At 31.1% G+C, this 23950-nt stretch overlaps 1 protein-coding gene across 1 annotated transcript in view; it reads right to left on the bottom strand.

Moving 5' to 3' along the window:
• The window catches only part of Glut1 (Glucose transporter 1), a 235356-nt gene that overhangs the window by 61833 nt on the left and 149573 nt on the right, over nucleotides 1-23950 (bottom strand). Inside the window, exons 9-13 of the mRNA XM_075306958.1 lie at nucleotides 19427-19683; nucleotides 15856-15980; nucleotides 15496-15774; nucleotides 15107-15384; nucleotides 6990-7112 (exon numbers count right to left, since the gene is read on the bottom strand). Coding sequence (XP_075163073.1) covers nucleotides 6990-7112; nucleotides 15107-15384; nucleotides 15496-15774; nucleotides 15856-15980; nucleotides 19427-19683 — 1062 coding nt within the window. The remainder of the gene's footprint in view (nucleotides 1-6989; nucleotides 7113-15106; nucleotides 15385-15495; nucleotides 15775-15855; nucleotides 15981-19426; nucleotides 19684-23950) is intronic.

The raw sequence follows: 23950 nt of genomic DNA, 5'->3' as shown, positions 1-23950 counted from the left end.
TAAGGGTTCTATGGCCAAATTTAGAAAAATCGGGTGGTACATATATATGGGAGCTATAGCTAAATCTGAACCGATTTCGATGAAATTTTGCACATATAGTTAGTACTATAGAGGACTGAATCTAGCCAACTTTTAGTAAGATCGGTTAATAAATAAGGGTTCTATGGCCAAATTTAGAAAAATCGGGCGGTACATATATATGGGAGCTATATCCACATCTGAACCGATTTAGATGAAATTTTCCACATCTAGTAAGTACCATAGAGGACTGGATCTAGCCAACTTTGAGTCAGATCGGTTAATAAATAAGGGTTCTATGGCCAAATTTGGGAAAATCGGGCTATACATATATATGGGAGCTATATTTAAATCTGAACCGATTTCGATGATTTTTTGCACACATAGTTAGTGCTATAGAAGATTATATTTAGCCAACTTTGAGTAAGATCGGTTGATAAATAAAGGTTGTGTGGCCAAATTTGGGAAAATCGGGCGATACATATATATGAGAGCTATATCTAAATCTGAACCGATTTGAATGAAATTTTGCAGACTTGAAGGGCGGTGGAAAAGATTACCTTTTGCCAAATTTGGTGACGATCCGTTTGAAAAAACGCGCAACGTGACCCTATTTGTCGAAATCGGGCGATACATATACATGGGAGCTATACCTAAATTTGATCCAATTTCTTCCAAATTCAACAGCGTTCGTCCTTGTGCCCAAAAAACTCCCTGTACCAAATTTCATCAAAAGCGGTTAATAATTGCGACCGGAATCCTGTGAACAACAAATACATGGACAGACGGACGGACACCAAGCGCTAGATCGACTCGGGAGGTGATTCTGAGTCGATCGGTATATATTTTACAGGGTATAAAATCAATATTTGTGGTAGGCACATTTTTTTGGAAGATCAAAGTTATTATACCCTGATCACTATGTGGTTTAGGGCATAAAAAATACTTTTTGTAATTTTAATGTTTATTAGGTTTTAAAAATAAAGCTAATAATAATAGGGAGGTTGTCTATATGGGGGCTATACGAAAATATGAACCTATACACACAATATTCGGTACACTCTAGATTCCAAGTTCAGGCGAAACGGATAAAAGAAAACTACCGTTTCTAGAAGCACAAGACCCTAAATTGGGTTATCGGTTTTGTATGTGGCTTATATCGAAACCTGGACCCAATACCCAGCAAAAAAATTTAGAAGTTCTTCCAAAGGCACAACTTTAAAAGCACTTCCAGGAGATATACTCCCAATGATGTTCTTTTTTTTAACTAGACAGGAAGTTATTTTCATTCAATTTTTTATAACATGCTTTTTTCATATTTTTTGTATCAAATTGGTTAAAAACAGTTTAAGAATTCATATAATGGTACAAATTATTTAAATTTTGTCGAAAAAAAAATGCTAAATCCAATCTGAAAAAATTGTGAATTTTTCAAAATATTTGAGGTCAAACGTTTCAGGCAGGCGTTATAATCCATTAAAAGTTATAAAAAATTATAAAAATTATTTGGATGTAATTTTTTAATTTACATCCAAAACATTGAATTCGGATCACACCTAAAGAAGTAATGCAAATTCAGTGCACCGGCTGTTGAAATGGAGGACTACCGTCCTATGACAAGCCCATGTTAAATTCATCGCTTCTGCGTTAATTTTGCACCATTTCCGGATCCAAAAAGAACATTTTCATTACTTTTTTGGCGACGCTTTTTTTTGCTGGGTAGCTCATCTGCCTGCACACAAAAATCGAATATGTGCCAAATTTCACGACGATAGCGCCATTATTGAAAGCTGTAGCGAGATTACAACGGACGGACAGACATGTTTATATCGTCGTGGTGGATGTAAAAAATAGAACTATTAATTGATTCATTTAAAACACTCGCCTCTGGGCCCATATAAGAGCATATCGGGCGAAAGATGTATATGAGAGCTTTATCTAAATCTGAACCGATTTGGCTGATATTTTGCAAGTTTTACAGGACTCACAAAAAATTCGGATGTACAGAATTTGAAGAAGTTCATAAAATCGTTAATTATAGTCAAATCGGAGATAAATATATATGGGAGCCACCGTGGTGCAATGGTTAGCATGTCCGCCTTGCATACACAAGGTCGTGGGATCGATTCCTGCTTTGAAAAAAAGCTTTTCAGCGGTGGATTATTAATGCTGGTGACATTCTGAGGGTGACATCTGAGGGTTTTAAAGCTTCTCTAAGTGGTTTCGCTGCAAAAGGAGGTCCCTTGTCATTGAGCTTAACATGGAATCGGGCAGCACTCAGTGATAAGAGAGAAATTCACCAATGTGGTATCACAATGAACTGAATAGTCTAAGTGAGCCTGAAATATCGGGCTGCCACTATACCTAACGTAACCTAACCTATATGGCACCTATATCTGAAACATTTTTTTTCAGAAATCAATAGGGATCTGGACGAAAATAAGACCTTTGATTTTAGTATGATTATGCAAGCCTTGCGAGATATCGGAGTATTCTTTTTATTTGCGATTAAAACTCATTTATTCAATTAGAACTTAACCTATTTATATATATATATATATAAAATAAAAAAATTCATTACATACACTCAACTATAGAACATTATCATGCAGAAAAAAAAGAAATAAAAATTAATTAATTTACATAAGAAGTAATAAAAATATATATTATAAGTAAATCAGAAAAGTGCATTAAGCGTGCAAAAGCTTTTTATATAATAAAAATAAATCAATAATTATATAATGTATAGATTTGGGGAGTGTCTTCCCAACTGGGAAATACTCTCAGATTCTCATTGAAGTGCTACAATCTTCTGTTCTTGTTTTTTTGATGAAGAAGATACAGATGGATGATGTTGCTTTAGTGATCATAAGAGACACCATTTGAGCTTTGAATTGAAATTATTATTTTGTATAAGAATCTAATCATCCCAGAAGAGGAAGGCCAAGATTTTCACTGAATTGTATAATTCTAAATTGAAAGCATTGTCGGATATAAAGATTATAGTCATGAATTATGCACTGACTTTATGCAGTACTCGTAGAACAATTGCACTAGCTGGTTTTTGCTTTTTGTACCGGTTTTATTTTTCAACACTAGATTTAGTAAAATTTTTAGCGAGAGTAGCCACCATGGTGCAATGGTTAGCATGTCCGCCTGGCATACATAGGGTCATGGGTTCAACCCCAGTTTCGACCGAACACCAAAAAGGTTTTCAGCGAAAGATTATCCCCTGAAGCTGGTGACATTTTTGACTGTTTCAAAGCTTCTCTAAGTGCTTTCACCGTAATGTGGAACACCGTTCGGATTCGGCAAACATAGAATCGGGTAGCACTCAGTGATGAGAGGGAAGTTCACCATTGTGGTATCAAAATGGAACAAATTTTGTTTGCATTTGCATCTAATAATATATACAATTTCCATACGAACTGCTTATTGGACATGAAAATGAAAGGAAAATAGCATATACCAATGTACATACGCCTTGCTATACATATTTCAATACAAATACAATACAAAATTCCATAACCTTCAGTGTAGATCTGGCGCGGGGAGATGATTCATTTGGATCCTATATGAAAACTTCTTATTACTTCCGAGTTAAACCATTTCACCTATGAGGTAAAATCGGCCATAGCCCCTACAAAATATATTTCGATTTGTTTTTGCACTAGTCCAACCAAAATTCATTCACAAATCCATTCTTAATGAAAGACTGATAGATATTTATCTCAGAACTAGTCTGCTTACTACTCAGACCGCATTGCATGAACTAGTCAGCTTTATTAAAAGCTCACTATATATCAATGAATGGTAGCTTTTCTAAACATTCTATTCTGAATGTTGATCAAGGAATAAATTTTGATCAAGGCGGATAGGCGAATTTTTAACCTTTTGTAGATTGGTAGAATTCTTGATGTTTTGGTAGATTTTGCAAAACATTTTTCTCCAACTAAGAGGTATTTCAATTCTCTATAGAAATAAAATTTTGGTAAAATTTTTTATAGAAATAAAATTCTGGCAAAATTTTTCTATAGAAATACAATTTTGACATAATTTTCTATAGAAAAAAAATTGACAAAATTTTCTATAGAAATAATATTTTGAGAAAATTTTCTATAAAAATAAAATTTTGAGAAAATTTCTTTAGAAGTAAAATTGTGAAATAAAATTTTATTTCTCCAGAAATAAAATTTTGTCATTTTATATAGAAATAAATTTTTTTCTATAGAAAATTTTGTCAAAAAATTTTGACATTTTCTATAGTAATAACATTTTGACAAAATTTTCTAAAGAAATAAAATTTTGAGAAAATTTCTATAGAAATAAAATTGTGACAAAATTTTCTATAAAAATAAAATGTTGACAAAATTTTCTCCAGAAATAAAATTTTGTCATTTTATATAGAAATAAATTTCTATAGAAATAAAATTGTGACAAAATTTTCTATAAAAATAAAATTTTGACAAAATTTTCTCCAGAAATAAAATTTTGTCATTTTATTAGAAATAAATTTTTTTCTATAGAAAATTTTGTCAAAAAATTTTGACATTTTCTATAGAAATAAAAATTTGAGAAAATTTCTATAGAAATAAAATTTTGAGAAAATTTCTATAGAAGTCAAATTGTGACAAAATTTTCTATAAAAATAAAATTTTGACAACATTTTCTCCAGAAATAAAATTTTGTCATTTTATATAGAAATAAATTTTTTTCTATAGAAAATTTTGTCAAAAAATTTTGACATTTTCTATAGTAATAACATTTTGACAAAATTTTCTATAGAAATAAAATTTTGAGAAAATTTCTATAGAAATAAAATTGTGACAAAATTTTCTATAAAAATAAAATTTTGACAACATTTTCTCCAGAAAAAAATTTTGTCATTTTATATAGAAATAAATTTTTTTCTATAGAAAATTTTGTCAAAAAATTTTGACATTTTCTATAGTAATAAAATTTTGACAAAATTTTCTATAGAAATAAAATTTTGAGAAAATTTCTATAGAAATAAAATTGTGACAAAATTTTCTATAACAATAAAATGTTGACAAAATTTTCTCCAGAAATGAAATTTTGTCATTTTATATAGAAATAAATTTTTTTCTATGGAAAATTTTGTCAAAAAACTTTAACATTTTCTATAGAAATAACATTTTGACAAAATTTTCTATAGAAATAAAATTTTGAGAACATTTCTATAGAAATAAAATTGTGACAAAATTTTCTATAACAATAAAATGTTGACAAAATTTTATCCAGAAATAAAATTTTGTCATTTTATATAGAAATAAATTTTTTTCTATAGAAAATTTTGTCAAAAAATTTTGACATTTTCTATAGTAATAACATTTTGACAAAATTTTCTATAGAAATAAAATTTTGAGAAAATTTCTATAGAAGTAAAATTGTGACAAAATTTTCTATAACAATAAAATGTTGACAAAATTTTCTCCAGAAATAAAATTTTGTCATTTTATATAGAAATAAATTTTTTTCTATGGAAAATTTTGTCAAAAAATTTTGGCATTTTCTATAGAAATAACATTTTGACAAAATTTTCTATAGAAATAAAATTTTGAGAAAATTTCTATAGAAATAAAATTGTGACAAAATTTTCTATAACAATAAAATGTTGACAAAATTTTCTCCAGAAATAAAATTTTGTCATTTTATATAGAAATAAATTTTTTTCTATGGACAATTTTGTCAAAAATTTTTGGCATTTTCTATAGAAATAACATTTTGACAAAATTTTCTATAGAAATAAAATTTTGAGAAAATTTCTATAGAAGTAAAATTGTGACAAAATTTTCTATAACAATAACATGTTGACAAAATTTTCTCCAGAAATAAAATTTTGTCATTTTATATAGAAATAAATTTTTTTCTATGGAAAATTTTGTCAAAAAATTTTGGCATTTTCTATAGAAATAACATTTTGACAAAATTTTCTATAGAAATAAAATTTTGAGAAAATTTCTATAGAAGTAAAATTGTGACAAAATTTTCTATAAAAATAAAATTTTGACAAAATTTTCTCCAGAAATAAAATTTTGTCATTTTATATAGAAATAATTTTTTTTCTATAGAAATTTTTGTCAAAAAATTTTGACATTTTCTACAGAAATAAAATTTTGAGAAAATTTCTATAGAAATAAAATTGTGACAAAATTTTCTATAAAAATAAAATTTTCTCTCTGTTGGTTAAGCTACCCTTGTAATTTAGTCAACACATTTATATGGGTGACTGGTCTGAATAGTCTAAGTGAGTCTGAAATAACAAATATTTTCACAAAAATAGATTCGTAGATTGTGTAAGCTATCCTATATACGTACAAATTTTATTTTGGTTATTTAATGTTTTTTTTATTTATTTAGCTTAACTTAAATCCTAATGTTCCATGCAGATTTAAAAAAAAATATTATAAGTGGAAGTATAGTTTTCAATCATACGATAAACATTCGATAACAGAATCAAGAATTCGTTTAATAAACTAAGAGAGTTAATGAAATCATTGATAAACAAATCTAAACAATCATCTATGTCTATTTATTCTCTTCTATGAGATAATAAACCTAATTTATTTTGAAGTGATAATATATTCTAAAAAATGTTATTTATTTTATTTTTTGTGAGAATTAATTTCACCTCAACTTCATGCATAACAAATTAATGTCTGGTAAACACACGCATAATATAAGTTTATAGGAATATTTTACATTACACAAAAACTACAAAATTTAACTCAATTTTATTTATTTATTTATTTTTTTTGTTGATAATATTCATTCATTCATAATGGATTCAATTTTTCAAAATAAAAGGCCATACAAAACATAGGAAAAAAAACATAATTTTCTATTTGCTTAATAAAATTGTTTACATTTATATATATACTTATCCTTTTTATGCTTTTCTTGTAGCATCTGTTTGTTTTTCTTTTTTTGAGATGATGGGATATACTTGCCTTTATTAAAAATGATATTGTTATGAATATCGAGAATATAAACATGCCACCCAAACCGTAGAGATGTAGGGTTCGACGGCCTGTGCGATCCATTAGGGGTATGGAAACTAATGTCATTGCGACCTGTAATTCAAAAGTATTTGAGTTATACATTATACAAAATGAAAATGTGGATAATTAAAAAGTAATGAAGACGCTAAATACAGCCAGACCGAATTGCCTATATATCCTCCTTTTTTATGAATAGAATAGAAAGTCCCTACTACTCTAAAGATTAAAACAGTTGACTGGCCGGAATTATACTCAATAATGCTATAATCTTGCCTTCTGCACAAGCAACGTATACAGTCAAACAGTTTTATATATAGAGCATAGTTTTGGGCGCCCACAAACCTATATAAAGAAACTCTATGGGCCAGAAACATACCCTTTAGTCGGCCAGTTTCTTAAAAAATAGAACTTTTGGAAACCGAAATAATGTAATTTTACGTATATACAAAAATGTTTGCAAGATTTCGAGAAAAACCCAGCATTACATACTACTATATTAAATTTGTACTATGAAACTTCAAAACGTATCATATTAAAGACTTAAAGTCAGAAAAGGACAGTACTTGATATAAACAAAGTGGACTGTGATTTTGGAATAAAAATTAACTTTTCATTATAAAAATAAAAATTTTGTAAAAAAAAAATGTCGAAGGAATTCAAAAAACTTCAACAAAAGGGTAACGTTTTTGATACACGTTTTCCAACTGTTTTCTTTCTTTACGTGTAGGATTTATTTTGAGAATTATGCATCCTCGACTTTAAAAAAATTGTTTTATTTTTTTATAGTTTCCGTTGTTTTATTAGGTAGGTCGGATGGTATGTTGTATTATTTATTTTTATTTTATTTATTTTATTTATTTATTTTATTTATTCGTATTTTTGGTGATCCTTAGTACAACAAGATTTAAATCTTATATATGACAGCACTAAGGTTTAAGTCGATTAACAATATATTTTAAGTTATTACATATAAAAAAAAATAATAGGAACTATATAATAGGTTTCAATGCATATAACAAAATTAATTATATTTATTTTACAAGTTTATATAAATGACAATAAAATTGATTGCGATTTCAAATGCGACAAGTATACACATTAATCAAGAATTATATAATAATAAGATTATTGTAAATGTGATTATAATTCTTTTTTAAAAAGCAAAGGCCGATTAAATACGTATATAATTAAGTTTAAAGTTTCTATAGAAATAAAATAAAATTTGGACAAAATTTTCTATAGAAATAAAATTTTGACAAAATTTTCTATAGAAATAAAATTTGGACAAAATTTTCTATAGAAATAAAATTTTGACAAAATTTTCTATAGAAATAAAAATTTGACAAAATTTTCTATACACTGTTAGAAAAATATGTTTTTCATATGTTCCGATTTAAACAAAATGTGTTTCGGGCACGATTTTAAACCACAATATATTTAAGTGCAAACATGTAATGTTCCTAAACTAACACTAAATGTTTGGGACATCTATGTTAATATGTTAGAATATATTATGTTTGGGGTATGAATGTTTCATAAAAATCATATGTGTGAATACAAACATATATAAATTTACAAATTTCGACTAAACATACATATGTTGTGATATTTTATTCAAAGTGACAGAGAGAGTAAAGAGAAAGAAATAGAGATGGAAACCGGGAGAGTTGACGAAAGATATCAATATAACACAGCAAAAGAGTCAAAAGAGAACAATTTCTGTGAAACCGCTTGTATGTTGTTTCGGAAAACTGTTTTATGATAAGGCCAAAAATTTGATATGTTTAAGTCTAAATATTATTTAATTTGAATAAAGAGAATATACATTCTGAACCAAGAGAATAGACATTTGAAAAACAAACAGCTTATGTTTTCGCCTTGAGAGCAGCATTTTATGTATGTGTGGACATGTGTTTTGTTTATCATTTTGGCATTATGGGCACAATTTTTTTCTTGGTTCGTTAAAAGAAATCAGGGGTCTTCATAAAAATAACGAAAGGGCACTATACTCTTTTTAGAGTATAGTGCCCTTTAGTGACAGTAAAATGAAATAAGGAGGAAATAGTGAAAAATTACACAGTAAAATGTAAAAAAAACAAACTTTAGTTCCTCTTTATTAAAAAGTAGTCCACGAGGAGTTGACGGACACCATCAAATATAAAAGCGGGCATTAAGTTCGAGCTTTGCAGCTAAAACAATTTAAAAAGTTTATTTTCTTTAAAATGAATTATTAAAGAAAAATAAAAGGAATTTTAGAGCGATGGTGTTAAATGCTAGTAAAAAACTGTTCACTCCTAAATAAATTTATGTTTATATTATAAAATTATGTATGTATGTTTATACTCGACTCCACGTTCTTTTGTTAGTTTTTGAATTCCTTCCAAATTTTAAAGTTTTGTACATAAACAGTTTTTTATTAAAAAATTGTTATTTTTGCAATAAAAAATAATATTTTAAGCAAAAATCAGTCAATTTCGTTTATATCAAGCACTGTTACTGACTATAAATCTTTAATAACGCATATTTCGAAGTTTCATTTAAAAAAAAATAATATAGTATAAATATAAATGTGTAAATTAAAAAAAAAAAACAAAAAAACAAAAAAAATGTTCGGTCGGAGCAGGGATTGAACCCACGACCCTTTGCATGCAAGGCAGACATGCTAACCACTGCTCCACGTGGCAAACAAATGTATGTTTCTGTTAAATAATGTTATGTTTGCATGGACTCGTGGGCGCTGCAAACTATGCTATATAAATGTAACTTAAAACGATAATTATCTACTGGTGACTATAACAGCTACGTAGCCCAGTGGATAGTGTGTTGGCTTACAAACTGTATGGTCCTCGGTTCGATTCTCCGTGCAGGCGAAAGGTAAAATTTAAAAAATTTATAAAAGTGAATAATTTCTTCAACATTATTTGTATTACAGAAAAAGGTGCCAATAACTAAAAAATTTCGTGGAAGTGAAAATTACGAGTATGTTAGGGAATGAGCACAATCGTGTTTGGGAAAAATTCTTCCAAGCATATAATATTTTTGGCTCAAAATGCTTCCAAACATATAATATGTTCACATAAAACAAACATATTAATGTTTCGGCAGTATGCAATAATATATGTGCTTCCTGCAAAATATGTTTGGAACCTATGTTAAAGAAGCGATTTTTTTTGAGGGTGTAGAAATAACATTTCGACAAAGTTTTCTATAAAAATAAAATTTTGGTAGATTATTTTTGGCTCGAGTGGCAACCATGATTATGGACCGATATGGACCAATTTTTGTGTGATTGGGGATCGGCTATATATAACTATAGACCGATATGGACCAATTTTGGCATGGTTATTAGCGGCCTTATACTAACACCACGTTGCAAATTTCAAGCGGATCGGATGAATTTTGCTCCTCCAAGAGGCTCCGGAGATCAAATCTGGGGATCGATTTATATGGGGGCTATATATAATTATGGACCGATATGGACCAATACTTGCGTGTTTGTTAGAGACCACATTCTAGCACCATGTTCCAAATTTCAACCGGATCGGATGAATTTTGCTCCTCCAAGAGGCTCCGGAGGACAAATATGGGGATCGATTTATATGGGGGGGCTATATATAATTATGGACCGATATGGACCAATTCTTACTAACACCACGTTCCAATTTTCAATCGGATCGGATGACTTTTGCTCCTCTAAGAGGTTCCGGCGGTCAAATCTGGGGATCAGTTTATATGGGGGCTATATATAATTATGGGCCGATGTGGACCAATTTTTGCATGGTTGTTAGAGACCATATACTAACACCATGTACCAAATTTCAGCCGAATCGGATAAAATTTGCTTCTCTTAGAGGCCCCGCAAGCCAAATCGGGGGATCAGTTTATATGGGGGCTATATATAATTATGGGCCGATGTGGACCAATTTTTGCAGGGTTGTTAGAGACCATATACTAACACCATGTACCAAATTTCAGCCGAATCGGATGAAATTTGCTTCTCTTAGAGCAATCGCAAGCCAAATTTGAGGGTCCGTTTATATGGGGGCTATACGTAAAAGTGGACCGATATGGCCCATTTGCAATACCATCCGACCTACATCAATAGCAACTACTTGTGCCAAGTTTCAAGTCGATAGCTTGTTTCGTTCGGAAGTTAGCGTGATTTCAACAGACGGACGGACGGACGGACGGACATGCTCAGATCGACTCAGAATTTCACCACGACCCAGAATATATATACTTTATGGGGTCTTAGAGCAATATTTCGATGTGTTACAAACGGAATGACAAAGTTAGTATACCCCCATCCTAGGGTGGAGTGTATAAAAACAAAAAACCTCAAGGATAGAACTACAATTATATTAGGAGCTCATCAATTTTGGTTTTTAAAAATTCCTTTATTCTCGTCTTAAAAACAGAAAGGGTTAAGATTAGGTTAGGTTAGGTGGCGGCCCAATGTATCAGGCTCACTTAGACTATACAGTCCATTGTGATACCACATTGGTGAACTTCTCTTTTATCACTGAGTGCTGCCCGATTCCATGTTAAGCTCAATGACAAGGGACCTCCTTTATATAGGCGAGTCCGAACGGCGTTCCACATTGCAGTGAAACCACTTAGAGATGTTTTGAAACCCTCAGAAATGTCATCAGCATTACTGAGGTGGGATAATCCACCGCTGAAAAACTTTTTGGTGTTCGGTCGAAGCAGGAATCGAACCCACGACCTTGTGAATGCAAGGCGGGCATGCTAACCATTGCACCACGGTGGCTCCCAAAGGGTTAAGATAAAAACTCTTTCAATATAACATAGGTCAACATTTATTATCGGGATTTAGCATCTTTGGAAAAATCTTGCTCACTCACACTCACGAAAAGAAAAGAAAAGATTTACTCACTCACACTCACGCACGAATATAATTTTATGAGTAATTTACCGGAGGGACGTGTCTGAAATTATGAGCACGATTAAAATCGAGAGCGTTATTAAATTCTTAACATCCTAGGTGTCACTAAAATTGCAAATGAATTTAACGTTTAAGCGTTTTATGTTGGAGAGCGGGATAATTTTGGTGAGCGTAATTCGTTACTCACGCACACTCACGAAGAAATTGTTTTCGTGACTCACGCACACTCATGCCGTTGACATGAGCGTGACTCACGAATAATTTTATGACTTTTGGTTTGTTAATCACGATTTCGTGTCACGTACACACCTCTACTACAAAGCAAACAAGTAAGGAAAGTCTAAAGTCGGGCGGGGCCGACTATATTATACCCTGCACCACTTTGTAGATCTAAATTTTCGAGACCATATCACATCCGTCAAATGTGTTGGGGGCTATATATAAAGGTTTGTCCCAAATACATACATTTATGTTAAATATCACTCGATCTGGACAGAATTTGATAGACTTCTACAAAATCTATAGACTAAAAATTTAAGTCGGCTAATGCACTAGGGTGGAGCACAATGTTAGAAAAAATATGGGAAACATTTAAATATGAAGCAATTTTAAGGAAACTTCGCAAAAGTTTATTTATGACTTATCGCTCGATATATATGTAGTAGAAGTTTAGGAAAATTAGAGTCATTTTACAACTTTTCGACTAAGCAGTGGTGATTTTACAAGGAAAATGTTGGTATTTTAACCATTTTTGTCGACATCAGAAAAACTTATATATGGGAGCTATATCTAAATCTAAACCGATTTCAACCAAATTGGACACGCATAGCTACAATGCTAATTCTACTTCCTGTGCAAAATTTCAACTAAATCGGAGTAAAAAATGGGCCTCTGTGGTCATATGAGTGTAAAACGGGCGAAAGCTACATATGGGAGCTATATATAAATCTGAACCGATTTCAATCAAATTTGGCAAGCATAACTACAATGCTAAATCTACTCCTTGTGCAAAATTTCAACCAAATTGGGCCAAAACTCTGGCTATTAGAACCATATTAGTCCATATCGGGCGAAAGATATATATGGGACCTATATCTAAATCTGAACCGATTTCAATAAAATTTGGCACACTTAACTGCACTACTAATTGTACTCCTAGTGCAAATTTTCAACCAAATTCGGCCAAAAATCTGGCTGCTGGGTCCATATTAGTGCATATCGGGCGAAAGATATATATGGGAGCTATATCTAAATCTGAACCGATTTCTTCCAAAATCAATGGGGTTCTATTCTGACCCAAATTAGGAACATGTGCCAAATTTGAAGGCGATTGGACTGAAACTGCGTCCTAGACTTTGATCACAAAAATGTGTTCACAGACAGACAGACGGACGGACGGACAGACGGACATGGTTATATCGACTCAGGGACCCACCCTGAGCATTATTGCCAAAGACACCATGTGTCTATCTCGTTTCCTTCTGACGGACGGACAGACGGACATGGTTATATCGACTCAGGGACCCACCCTGAGCATTATTGCCAAAGACACCATGTGTCTATCTCGTTTCCTTCTGACGGACGGACAGACGGACATGGTTATATCGACTCAGGGACCCACCCTGAGCATTATTGCCAAAGACACCATGTGTCTATCTCGTTTCCTTCTGGGTGTTACAAACATATGCACTAACTTATAATACCCTGTTCCCCAGTGTGGCGCAGGGTATAAAAATCGTGTAAAAATAGGATATTTTTTCAACACTTTATTTTAAAGACTTTTTACTTGAAACATTTTATAATTTCTACTTGTAGTCGAGTCCTAATTAAGAAATTTAAGTTATCGTTAAAAGGATTTTAAAGGACTCGGATCCGAACATTAAGAAAAAGGCAGAAAAAACGAATAAAGTAAATTTTTTGTTTCCTAGAACCAAGTATGCAAAACTTAAATTTAAAAGAGAATTTTGTCTTAAATTCATTACTTCAATTCTCCGCTTTCTCCGGAATCAATACCAAAACCATTGGAACCGGGCATGCAGTTTTTGCATTTTAGATTTACCGAAAAAACAACATTTCCCCATCAAAAAATCAAAAAATAATTTTAAAACATTTTTGAGGTGATTATATTCGTTCTCTGTATTCGTAATAAGATCATTTAACTCAAATTTCGCTGAATACCAATTTAATATTTCTGATTGGAAACCCTTTAGTAGTAAAAAAAAAATTCTACGGCCAATGGGCTCTATTCATAAAGGAGGATATATGGATTTCGTCTCAGCCAAATTTAACACATTTTTTCTTTTCTTTATACAAAAACCTCTATGGAAATTTTCAATATCACTTCTGAAATATAAACGCGGATAAATAAAACGAGAAAAAACATATGCGTATATACAGTGAAACCTCTCAAACTTGAACACTCTGAAAATCGGACACCTTTCAGAACAAAGAAAAAAAATTCACGAAAATTTTTCCAATTAAAATTTTAATTGAGTTTTAAAAAATATTCAATTAAAAATTTAATTGATTCAACAATTTTTTTAATTGAAAGAAACATCAATCACAAAAACTAATTGTATCAATTAATTTTTTAATTGGCCTTCAATTAATGTTTTAATTGATATTATCATTTTTGTGGTTGAAGACATTTCAATTACAAAAAAAAATTGATTGCATCAAATAATTTCGTGATTGAATCAGAAAAAAAAAATAAAATTTAAAATTAACCCCTCATAATTGGACACTTCCCAAATATGGACAAAAGTTAGGCGACCGTGGGTGTTCACGTTTGAGAGGTTTCACTGTCATATATCAAGAACTTATTGAAGACGTGAAAGCCTTTCGTTTGGGCTTAGTTGACACAGATCCAGATATCCATTTTGTGGCAGCAGTATGCGTATTTGTTTTGCGACATCAAATCCATTTCAGCATGAGCATTTTTTTAACAAAGACATGTATACACAATGAAATTTTGGAATCTTTATACGATTCATTTTGATAACGTTGCCATATTCGATAGGTTTGTATATTTTTTTTAAGAAGAAGAGTATACCGTTCTCCTCTTTTGTCGTTTAATTACAATCAGGGATTTTCTTTTCGGACGCTCTACGATGGCGTCTACTTGCAAAAATGTCGCGATAATGCGTTCTCCATTACTCACCATGATAGCACCAATGCCTATTGTTGCAAATTTGGCGCTTTCTTCCGATAGCCCCGAACTAACGAACAGTGATGTTGAGTAATAGAAAACAGCATTGATACCACTGAATTGCTGCGACAGCTGCATTACAATGCCAATGATCAGAGGGGCTCTGAGAGTGGGCGAACATATCAGTTCCATTGTGGATATATGACTTTCGGATTGTTGTGCACGCTCTTCGGCACGCATTTCTTCGATGTCTTCATCGACGGTACTTGAGGCACGTAAACGTCTGAGTGCTGATTAAAGGATAACAAAACCAAAATGAAATGAAATGAAACAGAGAATATTTTGAGATTAAAACTTAGGGATCAAATCAAAAATGTGTGTGTGTATTTGCATTTGGATACCTTTTCTAGCTTCTTCTTCCCATTGTTTGGTAATTAACAGATATCTAGGAGATTCTGGACATACCGGCAGTAAGAGTAATTGTAAAACTGCAGGACATACAGCCAAACCCAAGAGAATGGGCCAGCCGTCATTGGTTCCTAAAATTTGTTCTATACCCAATACTTGGGATAATAGTAAACCTACAGTCACAGCCAATTGATTAACAGTACCTAGGCCACCTCTTAAATTTAGAGGGGCAATTTCGGAAATGTACATTGGCACTAATGATGTGTTGAGACCTGAAAATTTACAATAAAAGTTGAAACAAATTAAATTTTTGTATTTTAATAGATAGCAACGATTACTTTGCATTGACTTACCGCAATTAACACCAATTATAAAACGGCCAAGGAATAACATTTCATAGGAATGACTAACTTTGGTAAAACCCATTAAACAGCCACCGGTTATACCCAATACATTATTTAATAATAAACCACCCTTTCTGTAAAGAAAAAACAAAATAATTGAAAGAGACATATAAGTCACGATATATACGATACATATATTGTACGTAAATAGAAAAGGAATATGATCCCGATAGGGAGAATTATTATTTCTCGCCAAACATAAAATGGTTGTCGAAATCTGATACATATTGTCCGAGAAAATAATATGGTTGCGGCAAACATCTTACATTTTCACCATCCAGAAATAACATTTAGTTCTAGGAGGTGATCATATTCCTTCTCTGGGTGTGCAGAGTACTATGTTTGGCTTCTGAATGTTTGATAATTTTTTTTCTTTTCAATATTTATTGAAGATATTTTACGCTAAGTGAAAAATGCCCGTACTATTAACAATGTTGTTCGTTGATATTGAACAAACGTATAAATTCGTTATTACAACGATTACTTAGGTTAGGTTAGGTTGTAGAGGATGACATCAAATTCTTGAAATGAATTGATGTCCACTTAGACCATTATGGGTAATTTTCTCAACTTTTTCCTCCTGTGGTGGTCTCCTTATAAGTCGCTCGAGAACTTTCCTTTGTCCATCTTCCTTAAAATAGCTTAAAACATCCAGCTAGATGCCCTGTTGCTTAAGCTATACTCCCGCAGATCGGTGAGGGCCTGAAAGAAATAGGAGCCCAGTATCGTTTTTCTTCGAAAGGACAATGCTGGACACTGGTATAGGAAGTGGTGCAGATATCATCATCTTCAAGGCCTTCATTCATACCATATGTTTTCCAAGTGTGTAATGTACAGTTATAGTGCCAATGAAAGGCCGTAATTTAAATGTCATTATAACTGGTTCCGTTCATCACAATCAGAATTTCATAGTTTCTATGGTTCTTTTCGTCCCATATTAACTTGGTTTGTTCGCAACCTTCTGAAGAGTCCCAAAGTCTTCGCAATAGTTCATCCTAATTGACATGAATCCTGTAAAGATATGAAGACTGTGGAGCAAAAATGTCCTCAAGGCCCTTATTCGTTCCACGGACACCCTAATTGGCCACCACATCTACTACTTAATTTTCCAATACAAAGTTCCCATGTACCCAGCACAAAGTTAAATTATGGTGTTCAGTGAGAAACTTGCAAAATTTTCTATAGCAATAAAATTTTGACCAAATTTTCTATGGAAATAAAATGTTGATAAAAATTTTTATAGAAATAAAATTTTGGGAAAATTTTCTATAAAAATAAAATTTTGAGAAAATTTTCTATAGAAATAAAATTTTGAGAAAATTTTCTATAGGGCTGTTTTCTTTTACCACTGGATACCCTAAGCCGTGGAGGACTAAAAAAAAAACAGAGTACTCGTTTATCCAGGACATCTCCAAAAGTATGCAACATAAATAAAATTTTATAAAGAAATAAAGAAAAACAAAATTTTTAAAAGAAATAAAATTTTGACAAAATTTTCTACAGAAATAAAATTTGGACAAAATTTTCTATAGAAATAAAATCTAGACAAAATTTTCCATAGAAATAAAATTTCGACAAGATTTTCAATAGAAATAAAATTATGACACAATTTTCTATAGGAATAAAATTTAGAAATAAAATTTTGAAAAATTTGTTTTAGAAATAGAATTTTGAGAAAATTTTCTATAGAAATAGAATTTTGAGAAAATTTTCTATAGAAATAAAATTTTGAGAAAATTTTCGATAGAAATAAAATTTTGAGAAAATTTTCTTTAGAAATAAAATTTTGGAAAAATTTTCTATAGAACAAAAATTTCAACAAAATTTTCTATAGAAATAAAAGTTTGAGAAAATTTTCTTTAGAAATAAAATTTTGAGAAAATTTTCTTTAGAATAAAATTTTGATAAAATTGTCTATAGAAATAAAATTTTGAAAAATTTGCTTTAGAAATAAAATTTTGGGAAAATCTTCTTTAGAAATAAATTTTTTACAAAATTTTCTATAGAAATAAAATTTTGACAAAATATTCTATAGAAATAAAATTTTGACAAAATTTTCTATACAAATACAATTTTGACAAAATTTTCTATAGGAATAACAATTTGACAAAATTTTTTCATGGAAATATAACATTTGACAAAATTTTCTACAGAAATAAAATTTGGACAAAATTTTCTAAAGAAATAAAATTTAGACAAAATTTTCCATAGAAATAAAATTTCGACAAGATTTTCAATAGAAATAAAATTATGACAAAATTTTCTATAGAAATAAAATTTTGAAAAATTTGCTTTAGAACTAGAATTTTGAGAAAATTTTCTATAGAAATAAAATTTTGAGAAAATTTTCTATAGAAATAAAATTTTGAGAAAATTTTCTTTAGAAATAAAATTTTGAGAAAATTTTCTATAGAAATAAAATTTTGAAAAAATTTTCTTTAGAAATAAAATTCTGACAAAATTTTCTATAGGAATAAAATTTACAAATAAAATTTTGAAAAATTTGCTTTAGAAATAGAATTTTGAGAAAATTTTCTAAAGAAATAAAATTTTAACAAAATTTTCTATAGAAATAAAATTTTAACAAAAATGTTAATATAAAAAAAATTTTGACAAAAAATTCTATAGAAATAAAATTTTGACAAAATTTTCAATAGAAATAAAATTTTGATAATTAAATTTTGAGAAAATTTTCTATAGAAATAAAATTTTGAAAAATTTGCATTAGAAATAAAATTTTGGGAAAATTTTCTATAGAAATAATATTTTGACAAAAGTTTTTAAAGAAATAAAATTCTGAACACATCGAAATAAAATTGTAACAAAATTTTCTATAGAAATAAAATTTTGATAAAATAATCTATAGAAATAAAATGTTGATATAGAAATAATTTGAACATGAGCAAAAATATACATAATTGATGGGGTCTCAGTAATGAAATCGTAAGTATACCTATATCTTGCGGTGCACAGTGGTTCCAAATTGTTTGTTTTTTTTTTTTAATAATTCCGCACCTTTTTAATGGATTAACGTATCAACATAATTTATCTCGTTGCGTGAAACCTAAGTTGTTTTTGGTTTCTAGTGGGTCTACGGGCTGACTCGTTGAAAGTTGGTCAACTCTGGTCTCTATTATAGGCCGTACAACTTGATTTTACAAGCTGGGGTTAGTATGAATGCTACAAATTTATTTGCACTAATATGTGGAAAATTTGAGTAAAATTGATAAAATGCATACGATATTTTTGTCAATTTTAGAATTTATTTTATCGACCATTGAGGTCTAGGTATGTTTTTTAGTAAATGTTTTCAAATCGATATTGTTTATAAAATTCTCCAAAATTTGGTCGTTGATGCCCTCCTTGGTTATCAAATACAAAATACGTAAAGAAAATTTTGAATAATTTTATGAAAATTTTACGAGGTATATTTTTTTCTGTGTAAGTTATTCGCGATCATAGTGAATTATATTGTGTTTTTTTGTGTGCTGAAAGACAAATTAAAACTATATATAGTTACCTTCCAAAGCGATTCGCCATCCAACCGCCACTGAAACCACCCAGCATACCTCCTATGGCAAATATTGAAACCGCCACTGAGTATAGCTGTTGTATGAACTCCTCACTGATATCCTCGCCATAGCGATCTTTGTACACATCTTTCATAAAATTTTCTATGTTCTTTTCGGGCGCATTTATCACACCGGTATTATAACCGAATTGTAACATACCCAATACCGCCGAAAATATTGAGTATGTCAGGAAGAAGGTAAGACCCTGGAAATGAAGGAAAAAGCCAAAAACAAGTGTGACATTAATCGCATGATGAATGTTTAATAATTAAAAATAAAGCTCATTTTAAAACTCTTTATTTTCCTAAATTTTTTTTTTCATAACAGAAAAACCAAAAAGGATTATCAAGGAAGGCAAAATATAAGGTATTTGCTAATAAAATTTTACTGCGGATTAGCTAAGAGTAAGATAATAATGTTTCTTTTTGGCAAACAAAGATCAAAAATGTAATATGATAAGGGGGAAAATTTTGAAAATTTCATTATTTCCAATTGTTGTCGTATTTGTATTTATAACAATTCCAATCAAAATATTAATGGAAAGATGAATATGTTTTTAATGGATATGTACCTGCTCACAGATACGGAAAGTTTATTGTGGAAGGATGAGAGCAAGCACATATGGGTGAAATGAAAGAAAAGTAGAACTGAACTAAAATTAATCATATTAATAATAAATTAAATTGGACAAATATAAATAATATTAAATAAGATAAATTGAAATCAAGAAAATTAACAAGAGAAGGCTAACGCTTAGAGGAGTTGACTTAAGGGAAGATTTTGACTTTCCCTTATGGATGTTGGTATTGATTCCGAGCCAAAGATGAGGCTTCTTTAAACTAAAGGAAGCTGAAGAGTCATTTGTCTGCAGACAGATCAAGTTCAAAGATGGGCTCTATCGACCCATGTCTCGATAAGGAAGGTGAGAAATTTCATTTTAATAAGCGTCTAACCAAAACTTTTCACTCTTGAGAGTGTCCAAGTTTGAGAGATTTCACTGCATTTTAATATTTGTTTTTACCCTCCACCATAGCATGGGGGTATACTAGGTTTGTCATTCCGTTTGTAATACATCAAAATATTAGTTTCAGACCACATAGGTTAGGTTAGGTGGCAGCCCGATGTATCAGGCTCACTTAGACTATTCAGTCCATTGTGATACCACATTGGTGAACTTCTCTCTTATCACTGAGTGCTTCCCGATTCCATGTTAAGCTCAATGACAAGGGACCTCCTTTTTATAGCCGAGTCCGAACGGCGTTCCACATTGCAGTGAAACCACTTAGAGAAGTTTTGAAACCCTCAGAAATGTCACCAGCATTACTGAGGTGGGATAATCCACCGCTGAAAAACTTTTTGGTGTTCGGTCGAAGCAGGAATCGAACCCACGACCTTGTGTATGCAAGGCGGGCATACTAACCATTGCACCACTGTGGCTCCCTTCAGACCACATAAAGTATATATATTCTGGCTCGTGGTGAAATTCTGAGTCGATATAGCGATGTCCGTCCGTCTGTTAAAATCCGAACGAAATAAGCTATGGACTTGAAACTTGGCACAAGTAGTTATTGATGTAGTTGGGATGGCATTGCAAATGGGCCACCTTAAGGCCCCATATAAACCGAACCCCAGATTTGGCATGCCGAGACTATTGGAGGGGAAAAATTTCTTCCGATCCAGTTGAAATTTGGTATGTGGTGTTAGTATATGCCCTCTAACTCCTATAGAAAAATTTGTCCATATCGGTTCATAATTATATAGAGCCCCCATATAAAACGATCCCCAGATTTTGCTTACGGATCATCTTGGAGAGGCAAATTTCATCCGATGCGTTTGAAATTTAATGGGTGGTGTATACAATTTTTTGGCTCGTGGTGAAATTCTGAGTCGATATAGCGATGTCCGTCCGTCTGTTAAAATCCGAACGAAATAAGCTATGGACTTGAAACTTGGCACAAGTAGTTATTGATGTAGTTGGGATGGCGTTGCAAATGGGCCACCTTAAGGCCCCATATAAACCGAACCCCAGATTTGGCATGCCGAGACTATTGGAGGGGAAAAATTTCTTCCGATCCAGTTGAAATTTGGTATGCGGTGTTAGTATATGCCCTCTAACTCCTATGGAAAAATTTGTCCATATCGGTTCATAATTATATAGAGCCCCCATATAAAACGATCCCCAGATTTTGCTTACGGATCCTCTTGGAGAGGCAAATTTCATCCGATGCGTTTGAAATTTAATGGGTGGTGTCAGTGGAAAAATCTGTCCATGTCGGCCCATATTTATATATAGCCCCCATATAAAACGATCGCCAGATTTTGCTTACGGATGCACTTGGAGAAGCACATTTCATCCGATCCGGTTGAAATTCGATACTTGGTGGTTGTTGTGTTCTCTAATCACCATACAAAAATTGCACAATATTAGTCCATAATTATATATAGCCCCCATATAAACTGATCCCCAGATTTTACTTTATGAGACTCTTGGAAATGCAAAATTCATTCGATCCGGTCAAAATTTGGTACGTGATGTCATTATATGCTTTCTCCTTACCATGCAAAAATTTGTCCATATCGGTTCATAATTATATATAGCCCCTCCTAAAAATTCACCCCCAAATTTCAATTCTGGGTCTCATGAAGGAACAAATTTCATCCAATCCGGGTGAAATTGGGCTCTCTAATTACCGAAGAACCGATCATGAACTGAATTGGCTTATATACGTATAATCTGACCTACACTGAAAAAACAGTGAACCCACTAGGAAAGACAATTTTAGTTAATTTTAGAAAAATTTGATTAATTTTAGAAAATTTTAACTAAACTGTATTTTTTAGAAACGCAGATGTTACGCCGATTTCACAAAAAATAAGTAAATAATTTTCGACAAATACAAGAAACTTTTCTAGTCAAAATTATTTTTTTACTTATTAAATAAAAAAAATCGTATTTTGAAGGAAAAATTGGAGTTCAAAATTGCAAAAATGGCTTTAGTGCCATACGAAGTTCATGGTGGTCGCATTATTGGTAAAATTTACAAATATTAAGGAGTTCTGAACTATTTTATCGGAGACACGAATTTAGTTTATCTTTATACTTCATTTGTGTATAATTTTTTCGTCTGTTTTACACCCAGAGAAGGAATATGATCACCTCAAACATGTTTCAAGAGCAAAATGTTATTTTTGTATGGTGACCATGTAACATGTTTGTCACTAAAATGTTATTTTCTCGTCAAATATAACCTGCTTGCCGAAATCAGATACATGATTTCCGAGAAAATAACATGGTTGCGAAAACCATGTTACATGGTCACCACCCAAAAATAACATTTTGCTCTTAAAACATGTTTGAGGTGATCATATTCCTTCTCTGGGTGTAGTTATGTTAACTTACGTCCGCAAAAAATTATTAAAGTCATGGAAACTTTCTTAGAACGTAATAATTTCATGAACTAAAATAGAATTAAATCAGCTTTAGTGAAATATAGGGTTCACATTTTTTTTTTGAGTGTTCGTAGACTACATCTTGGATTGCGTAGAACTTTCTATGCAATCCAAGATTCGGCCTGCCTGTACTTACGGCCGTATATATTTGTATTGAAAATTGTTCGCAATTAATTACGAAGTAGTAAATAAAAACTAAATAAAACAAAAAGGATATATTTGTGAAACAAGTATTGTTTATTCAAATACAAAAAAAAAAAAAATAATAAAATAAAATATAGTACATGAGCTTAAATAAATGCTAAATAAAACTATTTGTAACAAAATTATAATGAAAACATAAATAATATTAATGAGCCGTTGATGGGAAAACAAGCTGTCTGTTGTAAATCATATTATGCCAATTTTAATTGAATTATTCAAAAATTTTTGCTGTGTGAAATATTCTAAAAATACACCTTGAATGGAATTTGAAGTTGGCCGACCTATTGCGGAAATGCGAAAATGCTTATTTGGTACTTCACTCAGGGTTGATAAAGTTGATACTTTTGTACTTTTTTTTAATACAATTCGACAGCCAAAAGCACCGTGGCACGACCGTGAGCTATTTGGTACTTTTTCAACACATTTACTCTATATAGAGTTATTCTGCCCTAAATGTGAGTGTTTCTCAGATATCAACTCAACTCTAAAAATTATAAATAGCGGAAGAAATAATCATATTCCAAAATGAGGATATTCTAGTTTTTATTACAGGATCTCAACATTTGTGAGAGGAATATTGTCCATACCACATTCGTCCGGAAATGTGAAATGTGATTTTTTTCGCCACACTGAGGAACAGAGTATTATAACATAAGATAGTGTATATTTTTGAAACGCCCAGAAGGAGACGAAATATACGCATGGGGTAATGCTTAGAGCCGGCCCCTGAGCCGTTTGCCACAGTTGGTAGAATTCTACAAATATGGTAAATTTTTACTGTTTTGTAGATTGGTAAAATTCTTGATTTTGGTAGATAT

The sequence above is a fragment of the Haematobia irritans genome, chromosome 4 (assembly GCF_050003625.1).
Source record: "Haematobia irritans isolate KBUSLIRL chromosome 4, ASM5000362v1, whole genome shotgun sequence".
NCBI lineage: Eukaryota > Metazoa > Arthropoda > Insecta > Diptera > Muscidae > Haematobia > Haematobia irritans.
Note: the sequence above shows the minus strand (reverse complement) of the source record. Positions and strands in the feature narration are given on the sequence as shown.